At 39.0% G+C, this 24699-nt stretch overlaps 6 protein-coding genes across 6 annotated transcripts; 1 reads left to right on the top strand and 5 right to left on the bottom strand.

Moving 5' to 3' along the window:
- Nucleotides 1-705: 705 nt before the first annotated feature.
- On the bottom strand, nucleotides 706-1746 carry LOC118792359 (trace amine-associated receptor 13c-like). Its single transcript, XM_036550191.1, has one exon. It carries the CDS (start codon nucleotides 1744-1746, stop codon nucleotides 706-708), a length of 1041 nt encoding a protein of 346 aa, XP_036406084.1.
- Nucleotides 1747-5034: 3288 nt separating this feature from the next.
- Nucleotides 5035-6027, bottom strand: LOC118792358 (trace amine-associated receptor 4-like). The gene has a single exon (XM_036550190.1). The coding sequence runs from the start codon at nucleotides 5968-5970 to the stop codon at nucleotides 5035-5037; it is 936 nt and encodes a 311-aa protein (XP_036406083.1). The 5' UTR covers nucleotides 5971-6027.
- Nucleotides 6028-7183: 1156 nt separating this feature from the next.
- LOC118792357 (trace amine-associated receptor 13c-like) lies at nucleotides 7184-9643 on the bottom strand. Its single transcript, XM_036550189.1, has 2 exons — nucleotides 9636-9643; nucleotides 7184-8216 (listed from the first exon to the last, which is right to left on the bottom strand). Exons 1-2 carry the CDS (start codon nucleotides 9641-9643, stop codon nucleotides 7184-7186), a joined length of 1041 nt encoding a protein of 346 aa, XP_036406082.1.
- A 1681-nt stretch (nucleotides 9644-11324) lies between these two features.
- On the bottom strand, nucleotides 11325-12305 carry LOC118792356 (trace amine-associated receptor 4-like). Its single transcript, XM_036550188.1, has one exon. It carries the CDS (start codon nucleotides 12246-12248, stop codon nucleotides 11325-11327), a length of 924 nt encoding a protein of 307 aa, XP_036406081.1. The 5' UTR covers nucleotides 12249-12305.
- A 5633-nt stretch (nucleotides 12306-17938) lies between these two features.
- On the bottom strand, nucleotides 17939-19006 carry LOC118792355 (trace amine-associated receptor 1-like). Its single transcript, XM_036550187.1, has one exon. It carries the CDS (start codon nucleotides 18989-18991, stop codon nucleotides 17939-17941), a length of 1053 nt encoding a protein of 350 aa, XP_036406080.1. The 5' UTR covers nucleotides 18992-19006.
- Nucleotides 19007-21308: 2302 nt separating this feature from the next.
- Nucleotides 21309-22319, top strand: LOC118792354 (trace amine-associated receptor 13c-like). The gene has a single exon (XM_036550185.1). It carries the CDS (start codon nucleotides 21309-21311, stop codon nucleotides 22317-22319), a length of 1011 nt encoding a protein of 336 aa, XP_036406078.1.
- Nucleotides 22320-24699: the final 2380 nt, after the last annotated feature.

Here is a 24699-nt window from a genome sequence, read left to right as displayed (position 1 = left end):
TTAAATGAGGATAGATGGTGAATAAATGATTAGTATAATGAGTGAGACCTCAGGGTCATTCTCATTATTTCTACAAGAAATTCCAGAAAGGGCTCTCTCTGTGTAACCTGTAATGTGATGGATAGCATGTTATATCTGCCACTCCAACAGCTGATTCAATACTAATTTGTAATGAAATACGCAGTAGTCCCCTTCTATTTGCTCACTTTTTCACACACCCAGCTTATTTATCTTTGGAAAGAGTCATGGTGTAGTCATTTTATTATGACATAAGATGGCAGTGGTTATATCTGCAAAAAGTAGCAGATTAAATTTTGGATGGGGCATTACTGCTGTACCTTTTAGCAAGTCTCTTAACATGAATTGCTTCAGTGCATATTGGAAACATATATATAAAACAAACTGTGGTATGTAATTTAAAATGTCCTGAGGAAGGACACTGGAAGGTTATAAACAATAATCTAATGAAACTTTGTGTCCATCGGAAATCCCACAGTAATTTTCGGTGTCAGACACATTATGATAATTTCTAAGACTAGACTAAACAATATGTAAGCACACTCAATTACTGGTTGAACCTTGACTGAAACCAATAATTGCATTTTTTTAAAAAAAGACACAAGTGAAAGACACCTTTGCTCATATAAAAAGGAATTACAGTTTTGGTTACAGCTGTTTTATTGAAAACAAACGCCTATCTTACAATCATCTGTCAGAAAATAAATCTATATCTGAGGAATGTGGAGTGAATATTTTTAAAGTAACAATAAGGTTGAATGTTTTTTGGAACCAAGGATAAAATAGTGCATAGATGATAGGATTTAAAGTAGAATTAAAGTAACCTAACCAGACAAGCGCGTCGAAGACAATGACAGGAGTGCTGAAGTTAGTGTAGGGATCGATTATCATGTTGATAAAGAAAGGCATCCAGCAGAGAATGAAGACACCCACAACAATCCCCAGTGTTTTCGCTGCTTTCCGCTCAGAGCTCTTTGAGAGTCCGCTTCTACTTTCCTCATTCAGATGTTTTTTATGACTCATGTCTCCGATCTTTCTCACATGCTCCCGGGCAACAAAAAATATCTTCGCATATAAACCTACCATAACCGAACAAGGTATAAAAAATGAAATCAGGGTATCCAAGACCCCCCACAGAGCGTTGAACAAAAGAACGCAACTACCCAAGCAATAAATGGAAGCAAGGTGTTCTTCCAGCCCCTTCACGTTGGCCTTTGAATAAAGAAGTCCATACGCGTATACACCTGCAAAACCCCAACTCAGGGCACTCATGAGCCATGCAATAGGGACGGTTATTGCTCTGGTGTAATGCAGAGGATTACACACCGCCTGATAGCGATCTATGGCAATGAAAATCAGGTGAAAAATTGATACACAGGTGAGGAACATGTCAAAGCTAGAGTGCAGCAAACAGAACACATCATCAAAGTACCAGCAGCCCTCCACCGACCTGATAATGCTGAAAGGCATTACAACAGCCCCAAGCAGAAAGTCCGCCAGCGCCAGAGACATCACGAGTATGTTTGTGGGCGTATGGAGCTGCTTAAAGTGCGCAATGGAGGTTATCACTACCAAGTTCCCAAGAATTGTGACCACCATTCCTGTCACAAAGAAAACGCACAAGATGGTTCGCATTGCCACAGATTGGTTGGCTTTAACACAGGATCCGTTGGCCGTTGGATAACAGTACTGGTTTGCATCAAGTTCCTGGTGTGCTGAAAGGTCCATTGCTTTATTCCAAAAACTTCACCTCACCCCTGCAAAAGCAAAGACAATAAATATTATAAAGCAGTTGTTTTTTTTGTTTCGGATGTTGTACAACATCTAACAGACTTGCATGTGGCATCATATGCTTTCCTCATAGAGGAATGATATTATTTATATATGTTTTCCTTGCTCTCCCATGAACATGCTCTATCAGATGATTGAACTTCCCTGAAGAGTTGGTCACATGTTATTGATATTAATGAATGATGTAATAAAAGAACATTGACGTAATTGTCATTGGAGGGTTGGATTTCTCCTGTGCATGTGGAAAAAGGAGAAAGAAACCAATACTGTTAATCTTATTTTTCACATATGTAGTGAGACATAATTAAGCACTGTGATTAAGCAATGCGATTAACGAATAATCAAGTTGTTAATGAGTTCATCAGTGGAACTCTGAATAAGGTATTGCTCAACTTAGTACCACATTTGAAATAAACTTCTGTTAAGTTCAAAACCAGCAATGACTGCTAAAATGTTGATGGCTGAAAGAAAAGCAGTAGATTCTGTAGCCTGATTCACACACTATTCCCTTACATGCTGTATGTATATTGTATAAATACAATAAATATATAATTGTATAATATATATTTTATATATATATATATATATATATATATATATGTGCCATTGTGTCTTGCTAGCTTGCAAGGGTGCATAGTTTGCTGTCTGTCCAAGGCAGAGGTGGCAGGTAGGTAATTTATTTTGTGTCAGCTTGCACTGTGATGTCATTTGTTATTTAGCTAGCTAGCTAACCTGGTTTTATTTCTAGCTATCTAACTAGCTAGAGATGTTGCAAACAGAAAACCACAACAGACAGTCTTTAGATAGTTCTGGGATAATATCGAAAAAATATATGACGAAAGTATGGTATTGGTTACACTGAAAAGAGTTGACACTTCAGAGGGCAATTTTTATTCATTCTTTTATCCAAGAAGAATCACTCTAGGCCCTTAGATCTTTTTGGTTTACATTCGTCAACTGCTTTCTTGGTTTTCAACCACACATGTTCAACTGTTTTGGGGTGTGGAGATTGACTTGTTGACCAGTTGAGAACATCTATTTCGTGCTCAGTTTTCAAATTCTTTTTTGTTATGCAGGTGAATGGTGCTTTTGACACGGATGAAAATTAGTGTAATACCAGGACCAGGAGTAAGTATAAGAAAATAAAGATTTGAATATACAGGGGAAGTGTCCACACATAGATAATGCAATGCCAACAATATTGCATATTTTATAGTTATATTGTATATTTATTTAGTTATATTTGTTCCATAACTGTGTTGCATCACTCCTAATGCTTTGTACTTTGCTTTGTGTCTCCAAGAACAAATGAACGCTTTTAGTTCTAGAATACCTACAAATGATAAAAGAGCGTTAAGCCTCCACATAGGATGCTCTCTGGTATTCAATGGAAAGGAGAGATCAAAGACTACAGGGCATGATCTATGATGGTAATGGCTGAACAACAGTCTAATTTACAAAAAGATGGCAATTGTTGTACAAAGGTGCACATGTTGGAAGCCAGTAGATGAACTCACCGTTGTCTTTAAAGCTACGTCAAATTTATTAAAATCTCACTGTCTGACCTTCCCATGGTCTAATCCAGAACAACGCGATGTAGAGAGAATGTAGAGTTTTAAACAAACATCAGACCATATCTGATCATTTATTTTTAGAGACTGTTTTGGTTTTATGGTTGTGATTGTTAACAACCCAAAAACATATTTACAATTAGCCCTAACCTTGTGTATGAACATAAAATGGATTGCATGTAATTTAGTATTTTGCAAGAATGGTACAGGTGGTATGTTGCTGTCAATTATGGTAATAAAATATGTTTGTGCTCTAAGGCTGACACTGTTGTAAATAGTTCACAGCAAATTGTTAAATATGCTTGAATTAACATTAGCAACACTTTTAACTGAAAGCCCCTTGGAAAACCGAAAAATCAACAACAGCATTCATAATATTGTCATTAGTTTCTAAGATTTAAATATGTCATGATTTGCAATAGCCTCCGGTCTTTTGAAAAGGAATGCACCCGCTTAAAATCACCACCAAATCTGACATTGGCCTAGGTATAGGAAACTGTGACTGGGAATATATATAAATATAAGGGATGTGTAAATGTGTGGAGAAGCTGGCCAACACTTCTCATAATAATTAGTAGAACAGAAAGAGCAAAAGTTAACAGCACAAAAAAAAAACCTAATAACCAACAAAATAAACCCAACTTGCACAAACAGTCAGCAGAAATAAAATAAGTCTACTGCTCTTCAGCCACACACCTGTATTTGATAGGCCTTCAATTAGTCAGGTGTAGCTTATTAACCAATGGGCTGGTTTACACAGACAAATGCAGTTATTACAAACAAGCAAACAATTAACCATTGACAGATTTGGATGTCATTGATGAAATATGATCTGCTATTGGTCAGTTTGAATTGAGCTGGACAAGAAAGGGCCCATGACCATTTAACATTAATGATTAACACAACCTAACAACAAACATTCAGTTTCCAGGGGAGGTGAAGGCTCTCCTTCACAAAGTGCAACTCAGAATGCAGTACAATGGCTTGCTTGCTTTGGTAGAAGCCATACAGAGTTTATACAATCAGCGCTGTCATGGTCTGTGGCATTATGAGATGTCAGTGTCCCCAACATGATTTCACCTATTCTGTCATCAATCCTGCCCTTCTAAAAGTAGCGTGTATGATTCATTTGTGTGCACTGATTTTTGTTTTGCATCCAACTTCAGACCAGACTTAACTTCTCTCTGCATCCAGCTCTCTGAAGTGCCAAAGCAAGAATGCTATCAAAACAAAATGTGTTTCATAATAGGCACCTTGGTTAATATAAGCTTGGAAGAAATTCTTCTTTTCACTTTTTTGCCATTGTAGTCAATACAAAGGCAATCACATTGTCAGATGAAGTCTGTAGCATTAGCCTTACCATATGCGGGGAATTGGGGTGTTATTTATGTTTCACACCATGTGCAGTCTTGATTTAGGAATTTATCAACATACACTAAGCTTTATTAGTAGATCCATGATTTATGCTTTTCCAGTCCTTTGATAAGTAAGTCCCAGTGTGTATTACAATGACAAGACAACATACTTTAGGGCCTCATAAATTATATCAATGTTTAAACCAATGTTTTGAACAGAAAGAGGTCAGATTTTGATCACATTTATTATAGTGTCAGACTCATAAATATGAAACTATTAATTAACAGGCCTTGTTTTATTAATTGTTCTCTGCATAAACGTTTAATAACGAAGAACCAGAGTCAAAAATTTGTCCTGATATAATAATTTTAAACACCTTTCGAAACCAGGGGTAGAAAAATCCATAAATGAGAGGGTTACAAGTAGAATTAAAGTATCCAAACCACACAAGAGCATCAGCCACGTTCGACGGGGTGGAAAAATTGAGGAAAGGATCGGTAACAAGCATGATGAAGAAAGGTAACCAGCATAACATAAAAACCCCCATCACAATGCCCAGGGTCTTTGCTGCCTTTTTCTCTTTGTGTTCAGAGTTATTGTTCTTATCGTGTAGAGCTCCTGGCCTCGCCTTGCTGCCGTGGATCACTCTGACATGCCTCCTAGCAACATGGAAAATCTTCATGTAGAGGGACGCCATCACTGTTCCGGGGATGAAGAAAGCCACAAAAGCAGCCACCACCCCCCACTTTTTGTTGAAAATTAGCACACAAGTGCCTACACAGGAGTGCATCATGAGCATCTCCTCAATGCCAACTAGATTTACCCTTGACAGCACCACCCCAAAGCTAAATCCAAAGGAAAACAGCCAGGTGATGCCGATAAGACCTGACACCTTCTCCATGGTCACTCTGCTTCTGTACAGCAGTGGCTCACAGATAGCCAAATACCTGTCGACCGAAATTAGACACAGGTGTAAAATCGACGCGATGGACATCGTCATGTCAAACCCGGAGTGTATCTTGCATACAGTCTCTCCGTAATACCAGCAGCTTTCCACCGACCTGACCATACTGTAAGGCATGACGAAGGTGCCCAAGAGGCAGTCGACGCACGCCAACGAGAGGACGAGGAGGTTTGTCGGGGACTGGAGCTGCCTGAAGTGAGAGATGGAGATGATGACCAGGAGGTTCCCGCAGATGGTCATCAGAATGGTGGCCACCATGAACATGTACATGGCCGCCCTGATAAGGGTCAGTCTTCTGCTTCGCAGGCAGGATCCTGCCAAGTGCGGGAAACAGTAATGAGTCTCTGCAGGCTCCATCGTGAAGTTTACACTCAGGCCCTCCATCGCTGAAGACACTTCCAGTCAGAGCCTACATCAAACATATAAGCTCATCATTTTTTCTTCACATTTACTGGAAAAATGCATCGTTGGTTCATAGCACAATTGCAGTTGCATTAGAGTGGAAGTACAAAGAAATACAAAGAAATTTTACACATCCAATGCAGACACAAAATTTCATATTTCAGTCCTTAATAAGCCCTTAAATGGGATCCTCAAATGAACTGGACAATAAAGCTAAGATTCAAAAACCTACCTGACAAACCTGCTCAGCCAACAGATATGAAAAGCTGTATGTGTAGATTTCTTTTATTAATATAATGCGGTAAAATCATAAAGCAGATATTTTCTGGTCACTCAATCTGACACCCTGTGAAGCCTAAGGCTTCATTTCAGTTGATCCACAATGGGTGCAGTTTCACTGAAGCTGTGGTTGGCGCTTCATTTCAGACTACTTATATCCCCAAATATTCAGTGAAAGGTAACACCCCCCATCAGTGACAAATATGACGTCTTTAGGAAGCAATGTTATCAAATAATATGTGAGACTGAGTAACTGACATAGGAGAAATCTAATTCCAATGGTAGGGAACCCCCCTGGGTGCAGAATGTAATAGGGTCACACTTTAATAGAGGCCAGGGGTATGGAAATGACAATGTCGCAATTCAGATTACAGTGTATGCCACCCTAGACAGCACTGGAAAAATACTTGTGACACCAACGCAAAAGGGCAAGGGCCTTTTAGCAAGTCTCTTAACATGAATTGCTTCAGTGCATATTGGAAACATATATATAAAAAAAACTGTGGTATGTAATTTAAAATGTCCTGAGGAAGGACACTGGAAGGTTATAAACAATAATCTAATGAAACTTTGTGTCCATCGGAAATCCCACAGTAATTTTCGGTGTCAGACACATTATGATAATTTCTAAAACTAGACTAAACAATATGTAAGCACACTCAATTACTGGTTGAACCTTGACTGAAACCAATAATTGCATTTTTTAAAAAAAGACACAAGTGGAAGACACCTTTGCTCATATAAAAATGAATTACAGTTTTGGTTACGGCTGTTTTATTGAAGACAAACGCCTATCTTACAATCATCTGTCAGAAAATAAATCTATATCTGAGGAATGTGGAGTGAATATTTCTAAAGTAACAATAAGGTTGAATGTTTTTTGGAACCAAGGATAAAATAGTGCATAGATGATAGGATTTACAGTAGAATTAAAGTAACCTAACCAGACAAGCGCGTCGAAGACAATGACAGGAGTGCTGAAGTTAGTGTAGGGATCGATTATCATGTTGATAAAGAAAGGCATCCAGCAGAGAATGAAGACGCCCAATACAATCCCCAGTGTTTTCGCCGCTTTCCGCTCAGAGCTCTTTGAGAGCCCGCTTCTACTTTCCTCATTCAGATGTTTTTTATGACTCATGTCTCCGATCTTTCTCACATGCTCCCGGGCAACAAAAAATATCTTCGCATATAAACCGACCATAACCGAACAAGGTATAAAAAATGAAATCATGGTATCCAAGACCCCCCACAGAGCGTTGAACAAAAGAACGCAACTACCCAAGCAATAAATGGAAGCAAGGTGTTCTTCCAGCCCCTTCACGTTGGCCTTTGAATAAAGAAGTCCATAAGCGTATACACCTGCAAAACCCCAACTCAGGGCACTCATGAGCCATGCAATAGGGACGGTTATTGCTCTGGTGTAATGCAGAGGATTACACACCGCCTGATAGCGATCTATGGCAATGAAAATCAGGTGAAAAATTGATACACAGGTGAGGAACATGTCAAAGCTAGAGTGCAGCAAACAGAACACATTGTCAAAGTACCAGCAGCCCTCCACCGACCTGATAATGCTGAAAGGCATTACAACAGCCCCAAGCAGAAAGTCCGCCAGCGCCAGAGACATCACGAGTATGTTTGTGGGCGTATGGAGCTGCTTTAAGTGCGCAATGGAGGTTATCACTACCAAGTTCCCAAGAATTGTGACCACCATTCCTGTCACAAAGAAAACGTACAAGATGGTTCGCATTGCCACAGATTGGTTGGCTTTAACACAGGATCCGTTGTTTTCCTTACTCTCCCATGAACATGCTCTATCAGATGATTGAGCTTCCCTGAAGAGTTGGTCACATGTTATTGATATTAATGAATGATGTAATAAAAGAACATTGATGTAATTGGCATTGGAGGGTTGGATTTCTCCTGTGCATGTGGAAAAAGGAGAAAGAAACCAATACTGTTAATCTTATTTTTCACATATGTAGTGAGACATAATTAAGCACTGTGATTAAGCAATGCGATTAACGAATAATCAAGTTGTTAATGAGTTCATCAGTGGAACTCTGAATAAGGTATTGCTCAACTTAGTACCACATTTGAAATAAACTTCTGTTAAGTTCAAAACCAGCAATGACTGCTAAAATGTTGATGGCTGAAAGAAAAGCAATAGATTCTGTAGCCTGATTCACACACTATTCCCTTACATGCTGTATGTATATTGTATAAATACAATAAATATATAATTGTATAATATATATTATATATATATATATATATATATATATATATATATATATGCCATTGTGTCTTGCTAGCTTGCAAGGGTGCATAGTTTGCTGTCTGTCCAAGGCAGAGGTGGCAGGTAGGTAATTTATTTTGTGTCAGCTTGCACTGTGATGTCATTTGTTATTTAGCTAGCTAGCTAACCTGGTTTTATTTCTAGCTATCTAACTAGCTAGAGATGTTGCAAACAGAAAACCACAACAGACAGTCTTTAGATAGTTCTGGGATAATATCGAAAAAATATATGACGAAAGTATGGTATTGGTTACACTGAAAAGAGTTGACACTTCAGAGGGCAATTTTTATTCATTCTTTTATCCAAGAAGAATCACTCTAGGCCCTTAGATCTTTTTGGTTTTCATTCGTCAACTGCTTTCTTGGTTTTCAACCACACATGTTCAACTGCTTTGGGGTGTGGAGATTGACTTGTTGACCAGTTGAGAACATCTATTTCGTGCTCAGTTTTCAAATTCTTTTTTGTTATGCAGGTGAATGGTGCTTTTGACACGGATGAAAATTAGTGTAATACCAGGACCAGGAGTAAGTATAAGAAAATAAAGATTTGAATATACAGGGGAAGTGTCCACACATAGATAATGCAATGCCAACAATATTGCATATTTTATAGTTATATTGTATATTTAGTTATATTTGTTCCATAACTGTGTTGCATCACTCCTAATGCTTTGTACTTTGCTTTGTGTCTCCAAGAACAAATGAACGCATTTAGTTCTAGAATACCTACAAATGATAAAAGAGCGTTAAGCCTCCACATAGGATGCTCTCTGGTATTCAATGGAAAGGAGAGATCAAAGACTACAGGGCATGATCTATGATGGTAATGGCTGAACAACAGTCTAATTTACAAAAAGATGGCAATTGTTGTACAAAGGTGCACATGTTGGAAGCCAGTAGATGAACTCACTTGTCTTTAAAGCTACGTCAAATTTATTAAAATCTCACTGTCTGACCTTCCCATGGTCTAATCCAGAACAACGCGATGTAGAGAGAATGTAGAGTTTTAAACAAACATCAGACCATATCTGATCATTTATTTTTAGAGACTGTTTTGGATTTATGGTTGTGATTGTTAACAACCCAAAAACATATTTACAATTAGCCCTAACCTTGTGTATGAACATAAAATGGATTGCATGTAATTTAGTATTTTGCAAGAATGGTACAGGTGGTATGTTGCTGTCAATTATGGTAATAAAATATGTTTGTGCTCTAAGGCTGACACTGTTGTAAATAGTTCACAGCAAATTGTTAAATATGGTTGAATTAACATTAGCAATACTTTTAACTGAAAGCCCCTTGGAAAACCGAAAAAATCAACAACAGCATTCATGATATTGTCATTAGTTTCTAAGATTTAAATATGTCATGATTTGCAATAGCCTCCTGTCTTTTGAAAAGGAATGCACCAGCTTCAAATCACCACCAAATCTGACATTGGCCTAGGTATAGGAAACTGTGACTGGGAATATATATAAATATAAGGGATGTGTAAATGTGTGGAGAAGCTGGCCAACACTTCTCATAATAATTAGTAGAACAGAAAGAGCAAAAGTTAACAGCTCAAAAAAAAAAAACCTAATAACCAACAAAATAAACCCAACTTGCACAAACAGTCAGCAGAAATAAAATAAGTCTACTGCTCTTCAGCCACACACCTGTATTTGATAGGCCTTCAATTAGTCAGGTGTAGCTTATTAACCAATGGGCTGGTTTACACAGACAAATGCAGTTATTACAAACAAGCAAACAATTAACCATTGACAGATTTGGATGTCATTGATGAAATATGATCTGCTATTGGTCAGTTTGAATTGAGCTGGACAAGAAAGGGCCCATGACCATTTAACATTAATGATTAACACAACCTAACAACAAACATTCAGTTTCCAGGGGAGGTGAAGGCTCTCCTTCACAAAGTGCAACTCAGAATGCAGTACAATGGCTTGCTTGCTTTGGTAGAAGCCATACAGAGTTTATACAATCAGCGCTGTCATGGTCTGTGGCATTATGAGATGTCAGTGTCCCCAACATGATTTCACCTATTCTGTCATCAATCCTGCCCTTCTAAAAGTAGCGTGTATGATTCATTTGTGTGCACTGATTTTTGTTTTGCATCCAACTTCAGACCAGACTTAACTTCTCTCTGCATCCAGCTCTCTGAAGTGCCAAAGCAAGTATGCTATCAAAACAAAATGTGTTTCATAATAGGCACCTTGGTTAATATAAGCTTAGAAGAAATTCTTCTTTTCACTTTTTTGCCATTGTAGTCAATACTAAGGCAATCACATTGTCAGATGAAGTCTGTAGCATTAGCCTTACCATATGTGGGGAATTGGGGTGTTATTCATGTTTCACACCATGTGCAGTCATGATTTAGGAATTTATCAACATACACTAAGCTTTATTAGTAGATCCATGATTTATGCTTTTCCAGTCCTTTGATAAGTGAGTCCCAGTGTGTATTACAATGACAAGACAACATACTTTAGGGCCTCTGTTTGAACACGTTTGTGTACCCAAAATAAATTATATCAATGTTTAAACCAATGTTTTGAACAGAAAGAGGTCAGATTTTGATCACATTTATTATAGTGTCAGACTCATAAATATGAAACTATTAATTAACAGGCCTTGTTTTATTAATTGTTCTCTGCATAAACGTTTAATAACGAAGAACCAGAGTCAAAAATTCGTCCTGATATAATCATTTTAAACACCTTTCGGAACCAGGGGTAGAAAAATCCATAAATGAGAGGGTTACAAGTAGAATTAAAGTATCCAAACCACACAAGAGCATCAGCCACGTTCGACGGGGTGGAAAAATTGAGGAAAGGATTGGTAACAAGCATGATGAAGAAAGGTAACCAGCATAACATAAAAACCCCCATCACAATGCCCAGGGTCTTTGCTGCCTTTTTCTCTTTGTGTTCAGAGTTACTGTTCTTATCGTGTAGAGCTCCTGGCCTCGCCTTGCTGCCGTGGATCACTCTGACATGCCTCCTAGCAACATGGAAAATCTTCATGTAGAGGGACGCCATCACTGCTCCGGGGATGAAGAAAGCCACAAAAGCAGCCACCACCCCCCACTTTTTGTTGAAAATTTGCACACAAGTGCCTACACAGGAGTGCATCATGAGCATCTCCTCAATGCCAACTAGATTTACCCTTGCCAGCATTACCCCGAAAGAAAACAGCCAGGTGATGCCGATAAGACCTGACACCTTCTCCATGGTCACTCTGCTTCTGTACAGCAGTGGCTTACAGATAGCCAAATACCTGTCGACCGAAATTAGACACAGGTGTAAAATCGATGCGATGGACATCGTCACGTCAAACCCGGAGTGTATCTTGCATACAGTCTCTCCGTAATACCAGCAGCTTTCCACCGACCTGACCGTACTGTAAGGCATGACGAAGGTGCCCAAGAGGCAGTCGACGCACGCCAACGAGAGGACGAGGAGGTTTGTCGGAGACTGCAGCTGCCTGAAGTGAGAGATGGAGATGATGACCAGGAGGTTCCCGCAGATGGTCATCAGAATGGTGGCCACCATGAACATGTACATGGCCGCCCTGATAAGGGTCAGTCTTCTGCTTCGCAGGCAGGATCCTGCCAAGTGTGGGAAACAGTAATGAGTCTCTGCAGGCTCCATCGTGAAGTTTACCCTCAGGCCCTCCATCGCTGAAGACACTTCCAGTCAGAGCCTACATCAAACATATAAGCTCATCATTTTTTCTTCACATTTACTGGAAAAATGCATCGTTGGTTCATAGCACAATTGCAGTTGCATTAGAGTGGAAGTACAAAGAAATACAAAGAAATTTTAGACATCCAATGCAAACACAAAATTTCATATTTCAGTCCTTAATAAGCCCTTAAATGGGATCCTTAAATGAACTGGACAATTAAGCTAAGATACAAAAACCTACCTGACAAACCTGCTCAGCCAACAGATATGAAAAGCTGTATGTGTAGATTTCTTTTATTAATATAATGTGGTAAAATCATAAAGCAGATATTTTCTGGTCACTCAATCTGACACCCTGTGAAGCCTAAGGCTTCATTTCAGTGGATCCACAATGGGTGCAGTTTCACTGAAGTTGTGGTTGGCGCTTCATTTCAGACTACTTATATCCCCAAATATTCAGTGAAAGGTAACACCCCCCATCAGTGACAAATATGACGTCTTTAGGAAGCAATGTTATCAAATAATATGTGAGACTGAAACATTACTTTGAAACATTACAGTTTTGTAGTCCCGTGCATCCAAACTACCAATATGATTACTCCATGCAATATGCCATACAGTGCAATATGTAAAGAAAAAAACCGTTAAGTGTGACGCACCTCTGTGATGCTTGGGAGACGGGCACAAACATGCAACACCATAAATGCAAATTCTGACATCCATGTTTTTGGTCATGAATGTTCATTATATGGAAACTTGTTCAGCCACAGATCTATACATTTATCTGGATGGATTTACAGTGTAAATTATGCAACCAGTCAGTCTTACTTTTTTGCCTTTTTATTTATTTATTTAGTCAGTTGTTCCATTTCTAGGCAATCCTTTGATACCAACTTCAGTTAGAGCAGTTTTGTGCTGTGTAGGTTTAATGCAGGGCAATTCTCCAACATTATGAAGTCAGGCACTGATGCAAGGTGTGGAGCTAGATGAGACCTTACCCCTACACCAGGGGTGTCCAAACCTCTCCTGGAGGGCCACTTGTCCTGCATGTTTTAGATCTCTCCCTGCTCCAACACAGCTGATTCATATGATCAGTTTGTTATTCAGTAGCTTCTGGAGTTCGTAACGAATTGATCATTTGAATCAGCTGTGTTGGAGCAGGGAGAGATCTAAGGGAGAGAGCCCTACACACACTGTGTCTGCTCCTTCCTCACTGCAGGTGCATTGAAAGGTCATCTCTCCAGTGCACAGTCTAGGCCAGGTTAAAGAGACAAGCACCCAACTTTTCTGGAGGCTCTTTTTTACATGAGATGCTGATTCTTGTTTAGATTAAATAATACATAAATACCAACATACAGGGTCCTCTGAACTAAATTTGGGAGTAGCAAGACATATTGTTGTCAAAGATCATTTCCTTGGTGAGGCAATATTGTCTTATCAGGCAGTATTGTCTTATTGTATTACTATACAATATTGATAATTATTATATTGACATTATTATACAAAATGATATGATTGTACAATATTATTATACTATATTAACATGCAATATTTAGAATTGTCTTTTTAGCAAGTGCCTTTTTTGTGCTGTGCTCTATTATAATAAACACGGTTGAGAAAAAGGCTGACTGGGTGAATATGCATTAAAACAAGACATGTGGCATGAAAAACATGCCAAGTTTACGGCCTTTGGCATGACTGCTGGTGGGCTTCTTTGTGAGTGTCTTCTTGATTCAAGGTAGGAATGCACTGATTTATTCACAGATAACACCAACAGCAATGACATCGTTATTTTTTACTGCTGATGTCTCAGTGTATGTTACATTTTACTGTGTTTTATCATTTTTTTTAATGCTGCCCCTGATTTCATTCTTGGGTATACACATATTCACATATTCACTACAAGTAAATATGCTGCAAGCGGTAAGAGTATTAACATCAGTCTTGTCTGCTTTGTGATTCCTCTTTTGCCTTGTCTATTTATGGCAGCCAAACACATCTGTTTTCCAACGCAACTTTGTCTGTTTATGTCAACAGGATCAGTCTGATTAATCTATGGAGACACCCTGCAGGCACCCAAAGAAAGGTGCCATTTTGTCAGCCAGGGGGGCTCTGTTTGCACAGACTGTTAGAGGTTTAATGAGGTCTTAACTCTCAGGCGCCCTGTTAATCAAAGGTGTTAGCATGTACAATCATGCTAAGTGATGTAACTCCTTGCTGTCCTTTGCCTGTCTTTCCGTTGGGAAAGTGAGCGGTGGAAATATTATCATTATAGTAATGATGTGTTTGGGGGTATGGGTGCGATGTCTGCAGTAATTAGAAGTCGATAATGGGTTACAAATGCTAGCTCATAGATGCTGTCAATAGACTGCCCCAAATGCAGTGGATATTCAGAGGATTTCCAAAATTTTAATTCTCTTTGATCAAATGTGGGGTTGCTTTTAGAAGATCTTGAATGGAGTGATTCTGGACACAGGAGTATATTATGATTTTAGCGTGTATGAATTGTATACATTAAGAAATCTTAAAAATACATACAAAACTTGTATGCATTTGTACACAACTGTGCATAATATATATATTATACAAATACATACATATTATAGCTTTACAATACAATGTGCAAGAAGGGAAAAGGTGCAATAAAGCAGTGGAAGATTCTGTATGTATTCAATGGGTATGTCAAGAAGACAGATGCATTTTGTGCTCTGTTTTTTGTTGTAGCTGCTATCGTGTCCCATTTAATGCTGTTAAGCAATAGCTAAAGCATCCAGTACATAGTAACAGGAGCAATCTGAAGAAGCCCCTGTCTGTCCAACCCCCCCACTGCACTGGAGATGGCCCAGGTTTCACACTCACACACAGATGCACTGGATTTCCTGTGGGTGTGAGGATAACAATTGCTGAGGCTGGGGTCCAGAGGTCAAATGATGGCGCACCCACACACGGCACATCCAGCACAAAGGGGCATAAGATACGGTGCACACACAACGAATATGTTGTGTGAAATTAAGCCCAAAAATGAGACATAACAATACAGCACAATTAAAAAAGAACAGTGTCATGAACACTTCATCCACATAGCTCTGTGAATGCATGCTCTGGGCTTGCAACTGTGTTTGCACATACCTACATGCAGTGTCATGAATAGCCTAAACTGACCAATTCCCATTCTGTACATTTTGAATGTCTTTTTCAAATGGACTCCTTAAATCAGCGTTTCCCGACCCTGCTACTGAAGGCACACCGTCCTGCATATCTTCTATCTATCCCTGCTCTACCTACCTGACTGAACTCATCAGTGGCACTTTTGATTAGCTGAGCACACCTGATTTAGTCAAGCAGGAAGGATACATAGAAGATATGCAGGACAGTGTGCCTCCAGGAGCAGGGTTGGGAAACACGGCCTTAAATGACAGGGGTTAGTAGATGTGTGGGTAGTTCTTTACATGTGAATGGTGTGAGGGGGCAGTTTTCTTTTAGAATCCATGCTAAGCAAAAAGGGCCAGCAGGGACGATGTTAAATATCACAGAAGAAATTGGTTTGGCTAATCTTACAAAAAGATCATTTTGACCATTGAATGGAACAGAGAAATGAAAGGACACAAAAGACTTGATCTGACTTGTAGAGTATCTGCACTCTCTCTGAAAATGCAAGGTCAATGTCACCTATCTTCAACTGTAAAGTGGGAATTTTAAGCATGTATTACTCCTTTTTTACTATCAGATTTCTCAGAAAACATGTGTATGTCTCATTTCTTTGTATGGTTACACAACACAAACCTTTAGCAAACCTATTGTTTAGTGAAGCTGTCGGAGTGGTTGCATCACCCTTGCAATAGGTCTGATGTATTCTAAATGACTGTCCCATTGATTCAACATAAGATTGGTCCCTACTGATTTATTTTCAGATGAAAAAAAAATTAGCAATGCCTTTGATGTTATTACTGCCAATGTTTGAACGTGTATTACATTTTTCTTTTTGTTATCTTTTCTATAAAACCCTGTCAGTGAGGCCATGTTGCAGAGGACACATTACATTACATTTATATTTATTCATTTTGCAGGTGCTTCTATCCAAAGCGACTCACAAGTGAGGTAGAATACAACACAAGCGAAAAAACATATGGAGTTAACAATATTAGAAGCACTGCATGACCAGGTTTCAATGGTTGGCCAGGCAAGGTACAAACTAACAGGTAAAACTAGCGAGTGTGTTAAACCATTAGATTACATTTCTTCTTCAAATTATTTTATTTTATAGTTTAGTAGGAAACAGTTTGACACATGAGAAGTTTCTTTCGGGGGTAGTGTTTCAGGTGCTCGGGTGAGAATGGATCAGCTTTGTCTTCAGATGTTTCTTGAAGACAGAGAGGGACTTAGCATCATCTGAATGTTAGTTCCGTTCTGCCAACAGATATAACAGATAATTCTAACATTAAAGGAGCAGACTGCTTATCTCTACAAAGAGTTCAGCTTTCATGCACTTTCTGATTCCCCCTAAAGTCAAACAAACAAGGGCCAGGCTCTTCTGTTGCCAGTAAAATTCCCCCTGTTGTTGTTAACAAGCCGACTTTGGTTACTCTGCTGAGACCTCCCTGCAGACACCCACATAAAGGTGCTGTTTTGTTGATCCAGTCTGTGCATCAGTCCAAGAACCAGGGGGCCCTGTTAACACTTTCATGCAAGGATTGCCCTTAATGGCTGTTTAACTCTCACAGGCGTCTGGGTAATCAAAGGTGTCAGTGCACACAATCATGCTAAATGATGTAACAGCTTGCTCTCCTGGAGCTCCCTTTCCTTAGTGAGATGTGTGTGTGTGTGGGGGGGGGGGGGGGGGGGGGGGAGTAAACTACTTGCAATGCTTAAGAGCTAATGGCGTGAAGGTCATACAGAGGTTAGTTCATAGATGCAGATACCCACTACAACAGATATTCAAAGGTTTAACAAGCATATACACACTCTATCAATAAGATGATTTTTGTGGTTGATTGAGGGCAATGGAAAGTTGGGGAACAGGGTTTCCTGGTGGCAGTGAAAATACAGTGGACACTGACTGTAAATGCTTAGACAAACTGAAAAAAATAAATGTGTTCACAGGTATAAGACAAGGATCAACTTTCATGCATTGTCAGTTACTTTCAGTGATGAAAAGGTTAGTTGGAACTAAAAGCTCACATGGAGAGGTCTAGGCCCAGTTTAAGAAGCTCTGGTGTAAAATCTGATTGAGAACATTGTCTCACTAATATCTACAGTATATTACAAATATAAATGTAGCTTATCGGTAAAAAATGTTTTTAAGTAGTCATTTCACATATTTACAGTTAAATATGTATTTCCCATGCACAAACAACACCATCAAAACAAACAGGAATGACAGCATAATGTAGTGGTTGAACAATGGTCTTATAACGTGAAGGTTGCTGGTTTCATTCCCATAATGGAATGATGCTCAGCTTGAATTATTTCGGTGTAAAACTGGCTAAAATATGAAAAATACATGCTTTGCCATTCTTTTTACCAGTGGAGTCTGGGGAGAAAATAAACAATACAAACAAACAAAGTACTCATTCGGGGTACAACTGCATCTGAGAAGAAATCCTATTTGATCTATTATCACAAATGATCATTTTCAAAGCTTTCCTGAACCAACTGTAAAAGAAGGCATAAACCACAGGATTACAAGCTGAATTTAAGTAACCAAACCAAACCAGAGCATCAATTAACACTGGAGGAATAGAGTAGCCAATGAAGGGGTCAATGATGTTACACAGGAAAAAGGGTGTCCAGCAGGTGAGGAAGACTCCGACCACAATCGCAAGGGTTTTTGCTCCTTTTCTTTCTCGTCTAGATATGCTGGACTCATTTGCTGTGTCCGTGTCAAGCTGTTTTGTCAGCTGTTTAATGGCCCTAGCCTGTCTTCTGGCGACCAGGTAGATTTTAAGGTAAATGCACAATATGATTAGGCCGGGAATGAAGAAGGATAACGTTGAGGCAACCGCTGCTGAGGCTCGGCTGAAGAACACTGGGCAGCCTCCAATACACTTCACATGTTCTTCAAAGAACTCCTCACTGCCTCTTACATTGAGCTCAGAGAAGATCATCCCAAAGGCAAATATGGCAGGGATCACCCAGCTAGTAGTTAGCATAATGATGATAGTGACTGAGTTGATGATGGACCTGTACATCAGTGGGTTACACACAGCAAAGTAACGGTCAATGGAGATGAATGACAGGTGGAAGATTGAGGAGGTGCTCAGCATGATATCAGTGCTGGTGTGGAGCTGGCATACAAAGTCACCCAGGTACCAACAGCCCAGGACAGAGCGTACTGCACTGCAGGGCATCACAAACACTCCCAGCAGGAAGTCGCACACTGCCAGCGAGAGGATGAGATAGTTTGTGGATGTGTGCAGCTGCTTAAAGTGTGCTATGGAGGTAATGACCAGAAGGTTCCCACTCATTGTTACCAGTATGGTCGAGGCCATGAACAAGAACATGAGGAACTGCATTATCAGGGGTTGAACTAACTTTTCACATGATCCACTCAGAGACTCATAGCAAAAGTGTATTTCAGTAAACACAGTGTTGTACTTTGAGCCATTTGAGAAACTCATCATCAGGGCCTGGGGAAAAAAGATTCATACTTTAAAAATGTTTATATAAGGACATTTAAAATAAATAAATGTTCCATTAATATGTTCACAAATGTTTCAATATTAAAATATTAAATATTTTAATTTTTCAGACCTGAAATTGAGATTCAACAGCTTTGGACAATCAATCCATTCAGCACATGTATTGTAATTAATGTCAAATTTAATACTTACCATACTTATATGACAGACTTCTAGTATTGGAGATGTGTATGTCTTCTCTTAGCAGTACAATGCAGTAAAACTACAGAACAAATATTTTCCAGCAAAACATTCTGTGTACCTTTACATAAATAAATTTCAAAGGTGTCATTTCGAATGATCTAAAGCATGTGTGATATCTCTGCAAGTCTATGATCTATGGTTGCCAGACAGCTTATATCCACAAATATTCAGTAAGAGGTGACGCCCACATTATTGAAACATGTGACGTATTGGGCAGCTGATGTTGTCTGTTAATCTCAGTGACTGGAATGGATGTATTTAATGTAATTAGAAGTGAAGGGGTGCCTCGTTGAATTTAATGAGGCCGTCATACAATGGATGGCCAGGGGGATAGCGGTGATTATATGGGAATTGAGACTGTGCAACTGCAGGAGACTGGAGAAAAACACGGTAAAAAAAAGGTTATATAAATTTAGGAGGATTAGATATTATGCACAGTAACAACAACCAAATTTATGTTTAGATGTATTCATATCGTTCATGTTCATATCATTATTCTTATGCATTTATTCATATCAGAAGTCCAAACTGACAATTCTCTTCCTCTTGACCCTTTCCTACTTACATACAAATACGTACTACTACTTACATACAAAAAGCAAAACTTCAGCAGCTCAGGTGTTTAAAGATCATTGAAGATCACTGTCCTCGATATGGCCTCATTTCAAACGCTAACTGGTATTTTCAAAAAATACTTAAGCATTACACCTTGTGGTAACAGTTAGTGCTCATTTTCACAGATGTCCTCCATGTGAGACAACACAGTCAACAAAATTGATATCTTCCTAACCATAATAAAGGCTACACAGAAACAGTGCAGTTTGAAACCTTTGTAGGCCGTTAAGTTTGTAGGCCGCAGAGGTTGGTGGTTGTGGTCACAGTCTACATCCAAGGCACTGTCACCTGTGACCAGCTGTTTATTACATTTCTGCCCACTTTATTGGTGTGTACAGATGTAACATGTGTAATGTGTGTCTGAGGTAACAGCAGCCTCAGGGAGAAGGAGCTCTATGGGGCAATTAATGGAGTTTCTTGTGAAATGGTTATACAGCTGACACTGCAGATTATATGGATGTTGAATAAATGGATCCCCCAGCAATTAAATAATCACTGTTGACCAACAGTGCCTACAGCTGTACACGGGTTCACACAATGTGAGCTCATGGAGAAAAGAACTAACAATCCATAAGGAAAAACCCCATAGTGCTTTAGAAATACCTGGTGACATAGAAGAACAAACAGCTGTTTTACATTGATTGGTTAGAAATATGGACAAGGGGAATTAATCTTTCAGCATATGGAAAGACTGGTAATCATTCTGAGGTTTCTGCCCACTGCTGTCTCTTTCACATCCATTACAGCTGTCTGTCTTCACAGCTCTTCCTGTCTCCACCTTTCTCACTGTCTTTGCTGGGTGGGTCTGTCTATACATATATGTCTGTTTTTGGCTGTCAGTGTTTTTAGTATTTGAGCAACTAAGACTAATTGCTGTATTAAGTATTGCCAGTCACATGGAAATGGAATTATTTTGACAGGATGTTAGATGTTAAAAGCCATGCAAACAGCTAATCTTTGTATTTTTTTTTTTCTATTTTGTGAGTCTGGCAGGGGGCATTTAGTTTCATTTTTTAAACTCCATTAGCCAATGCCCTTCTCATTTCTTTCCAAATGGAAGACAATTCCGCTGGGCCTCAGGTGATGTAAACACAGAAAAAAACACAGAATTATGACCTTGTCATTATTAGTGAGTATATTATTGTATTGCATCACTGATCATTCCAAGCTGCTGTTACATAGTCATCACACACAAATCCCAAGGCCTGTCATTATGTGTAGTAATCCCATTGACACCAAACATCAAAAATAATTATATCCCTATAGTATAAATATGACTTCAGTTGCCAATATGAGATTTGGAAGACAGTGCAGCACTAGCCACGTTAACATCCGGCATCCCCACATATGGAGGTTATAACTGCGTGATTTGTATTTCTTACATTAAGTACTGGATCTGAAGCTCATTTAATCAGAGGAAGTGGAACCAATTTAAAGATTCATGAATCTAACAGAAGATCATCAAAGGAAGTTTTGTGTCCAATCTTCCTCCTGTTTAGAAAATGAGTCAACAGCAGTAGATGTTCTGTTTTATGTGTCTGCAGCTGCAGCTGTGTTCCTGACAGTGTGTGGAAACCTGCTGGTGATCATCTCCATCTGCCACTTCAAGCAGCTCCACACACCAACCAACCTCCTCCTCCTCTCTCTGGCTGTGGCTGACCTTCTAGTTGGAATAACTGTGATGCCTTTCCACTTTATTATGCTGATAGAATCATGCTGGGTGTTTGGGACAATGTTTTGCTCAATTTTTAACCTATTTCTATTCAACCTGACTTGTGTCTCGATTTATAATGTTGCTTTCATAGCTGTGGACCGATACATTGCTCTGTATGACCCGTTTCTCTACAGCACCAAAATAACAGTCAAATCAGGTTTGATAGTATCATTCTTTATTTGGTTTTTGTCATTCCTCTACAACATAATTTTTCTTAATTTTAATGGACTGTTCACTGAAAATAACATCACATGTCCAGGAGAGTGTATGTTTCAATGCAGTGCAATGTGTTCTTTGGATTTTGTAGTAGTATTTGTTCTCCCGTGTTCTTCAATTATTGTTATGTATTTGAACATCTTTGCTATTGCTAAAAAACATGCAAATACCATTACATCTGTCAGCAAACAACATACCAAAGCCTCTGAAGGAATGCATCATACCATGGCATCTGAGAGGAAAGCTGCAAAAAGACTAGGAATCCTTGTGTCTGTCTTCATACTGTTTTTGCTTCCATGCTACTTGGGCCTTCTTTCTACTGTCCTGTCCTTTGAAAACACATCTTTGTATATTGACATGATGAACATATTTGGTTGCATCCCACTTCTAAATTCTTCAATCAATCCTATCCTTTATGCTCTGCTTTATCCATGGTTCCAGAAAAGTGCTAAAGTCATTCTAACTCTAAGGATATTTAGCTCTGAGTCTTCACATATAAATGTGCTTCCAGAGACATCATAGGTTGGTATATCATTTAAAGAATGCTAATATTGTACTAAAATAAATCCTTTAGGTTCAAACATATATACAGAATCATTACATGTATGGCACAAAAAAAAGATTTGCATAACTTTTAACATTAGTCGTGTTTTTCACTGTTCCGTGTATAAGTTTAATGCATCTTTTCTTCTGTAGAATTGTGCTTTCTTGACAGGACTTCTTGTGATTGAGTGCTGTAATGAGACTAAAATGGCACTTTTTCTGTACCCTTCACTCTTGGCATTAGCCTCTTTGTAATGTGCTGTTACACTCTATGTGGTTCGATATGTTATTTTCCTTAACACAATGATAAATATTTATGCTGTAGTGTATGTTAAGGAGATACCTAAAGTCAGTGGTGGCTTGTGCCTGTCTTGGTAAACCAGGCACTTTACCTGAAATATTTTCAGAACCAACCCCCCCATGCATTATGCATTGTACTTCCAAGGAATATACATGATGAATTGGTACATTCAGTAGTACCAATTGTGAAACAAATGTTCTGAAAAGTAATATGAACAATTCCAAATATATAAGTAACAGTACATTTCGTTGTGTAGAATTTGCTTTGAGTAGCCAGTAAAATCATAATAAAAAATAATACATAAATAATAATATAAAATAAACATAAAATAAATAATGCAATTAAATGCACTATTAATAACATGATGTAGAAATTATTGATTACAAAACACCCAATGTTTTTTGTTGTTTTTTAAAACGGCTTAAAACGCCTAAAACGTTCTGAAAACATTTCTTTGGCCACCTCATTGCTATACAGTTGCAGTGTTTCTGAGGGTGCTGCACTTCAATGATAAAAAATGCATGTGTCAAAAAATGTCATGAGTGCTTTTCATTTTTAAGTGCTTGCTATAGCAGAGACATTCAAAACATAAATTCTCACTGAGCTGAAAAATTTCATGTTTCCACCACCTCATCTCCATCTCAACTGGGAGAGCTGTTCATATTGGATATTTGAATACATATCTATTGTTCAGACTAGAAAGGAAAGCCTCTGAGAACAGACTCCCTCTAACCCTCGTTGATAATGTCTGAAAATAGTCTTTTTTAACGTCTTAAGCATCAGACATTTCTACTTTTTAAGGGGAAATTATAATTTGGAAGATAATAAAATTTGTTTAAAGCTGTGATCGAAGTCACTCCTCCCTTCCTCTACTCCCCTGCCTGCATGAGATGGAAAAAAGTTCTATGTGAGGGAGATGAAGCACTGTGGTGCGCTGCACCTTACTGTATGAGATTGCTGTATGTACATTACATTATTGTCATTTAGCAGCTGCTCTTGTTATCCAGAGCGACTTACATAGGTTACAGTTTTATTCATTTATACACCTGGATATTAACCGGTTTAGGTTATGTATCTTACCCAAGGGTGCAACGGCAGTGCCCTAGTGTAGAACCAAACCAGCAACCTTTCATTTACAAGCCCTGCTTCTTACCATTACTCTACCAGGACAGTGCTGTTCTCACAATCCTATGTAAATTATAAAGCAGTGGGAAGTTCACCTGTAGCACATGCATCTGGTGGGAGGGTGGGGGGGGGTGAGGGTGAGTGACTTTATTGAAGTCCTCAATAAAGATTGTGAAAGTTGTACTTACCTTGGTGTCTGTGAAATGCTTAGTGAGCTGCTGGTGGTGTAACAAGTGAGCAGGAATGAGCAGGAATACAGTAGTACAGATAGGCTGTAAAGACACAAAGCAACTTTATTGGAGACTTGAAAACACCAAGCTTCGTGCACAGGAAAATACAAAACCAGGGCAGCTCAACACTGAGCAGAGAACAAAGGAAAAGGCATGGTTTATAAAGAGCACCAAACAAATGAGGAGACTAACTACATACAGGTGGAACTGATTAACTAGATTAGGCAAGGCACAAACAGGAAGAACCTCAGCTGGTGGAAGCTCAGGGAAGCAGCAGGCAACAGGACTAGACAGGCTGTGACGAGGACGCTTGCACCCTGACAGGTGGTAAGGGGGTGTGGTGGGAGTGGTCACCGGGGCACCCTGCAGCTCCTGACAGGCGCACAGGGGCTACCTCAGACTGAGGGGCACGGAGCATTTGTTGCGCACCCTCACTTGCATTGTCTTTCAATGATGCAGTCCATTTTCCTCCTCCACATTTCAGGAGAGTAAATGTTCGTAATTTTATTGACAATTGTATCAAATGTGACAAAATGTAATATTTACAAAATGGAAAATGAGTCTCTGAATGTGTTTCACTGCATTTTGCCTATCCAGCTACCCTCAATGTTGTTGTTACATATGATCGCTGCTGTGGCACACAATTCAACCTTTAAGTTGTGGAGAGAAAACAGACATAAGTATCAAGTCAGAATACATACAT

The sequence above is a fragment of the Megalops cyprinoides genome, chromosome 17 (genome assembly GCF_013368585.1).
Source record: "Megalops cyprinoides isolate fMegCyp1 chromosome 17, fMegCyp1.pri, whole genome shotgun sequence".
NCBI classification, from domain to species: Eukaryota; Metazoa; Chordata; class Actinopteri; order Elopiformes; family Megalopidae; genus Megalops; species Megalops cyprinoides.
Note: the sequence above shows the minus strand (reverse complement) of the source record. Positions and strands in the feature narration are given on the sequence as shown.

Coding starts and splice junctions, on each gene's coding strand:
- LOC118792355 (XM_036550187.1), bottom strand. CDS start 18,991: ATGATGAGTTTCTCAAATGGCTCAAAGTACAACACTGTGTTTACTGAA.
- LOC118792356 (XM_036550188.1), bottom strand. CDS start 12,248: ATGTACATGTTCATGGTGGCCACCATTCTGATGACCATCTGCGGGAAC.
- LOC118792359 (XM_036550191.1), bottom strand. CDS start 1,746: ATGGACCTTTCAGCACACCAGGAACTTGATGCAAACCAGTACTGTTAT.
- LOC118792354 (XM_036550185.1), top strand. CDS start 21,309: ATGAATCTAACAGAAGATCATCAAAGGAAGTTTTGTGTCCAATCTTCC.
- LOC118792358 (XM_036550190.1), bottom strand. CDS start 5,970: ATGTACATGTTCATGGTGGCCACCATTCTGATGACCATCTGCGGGAAC.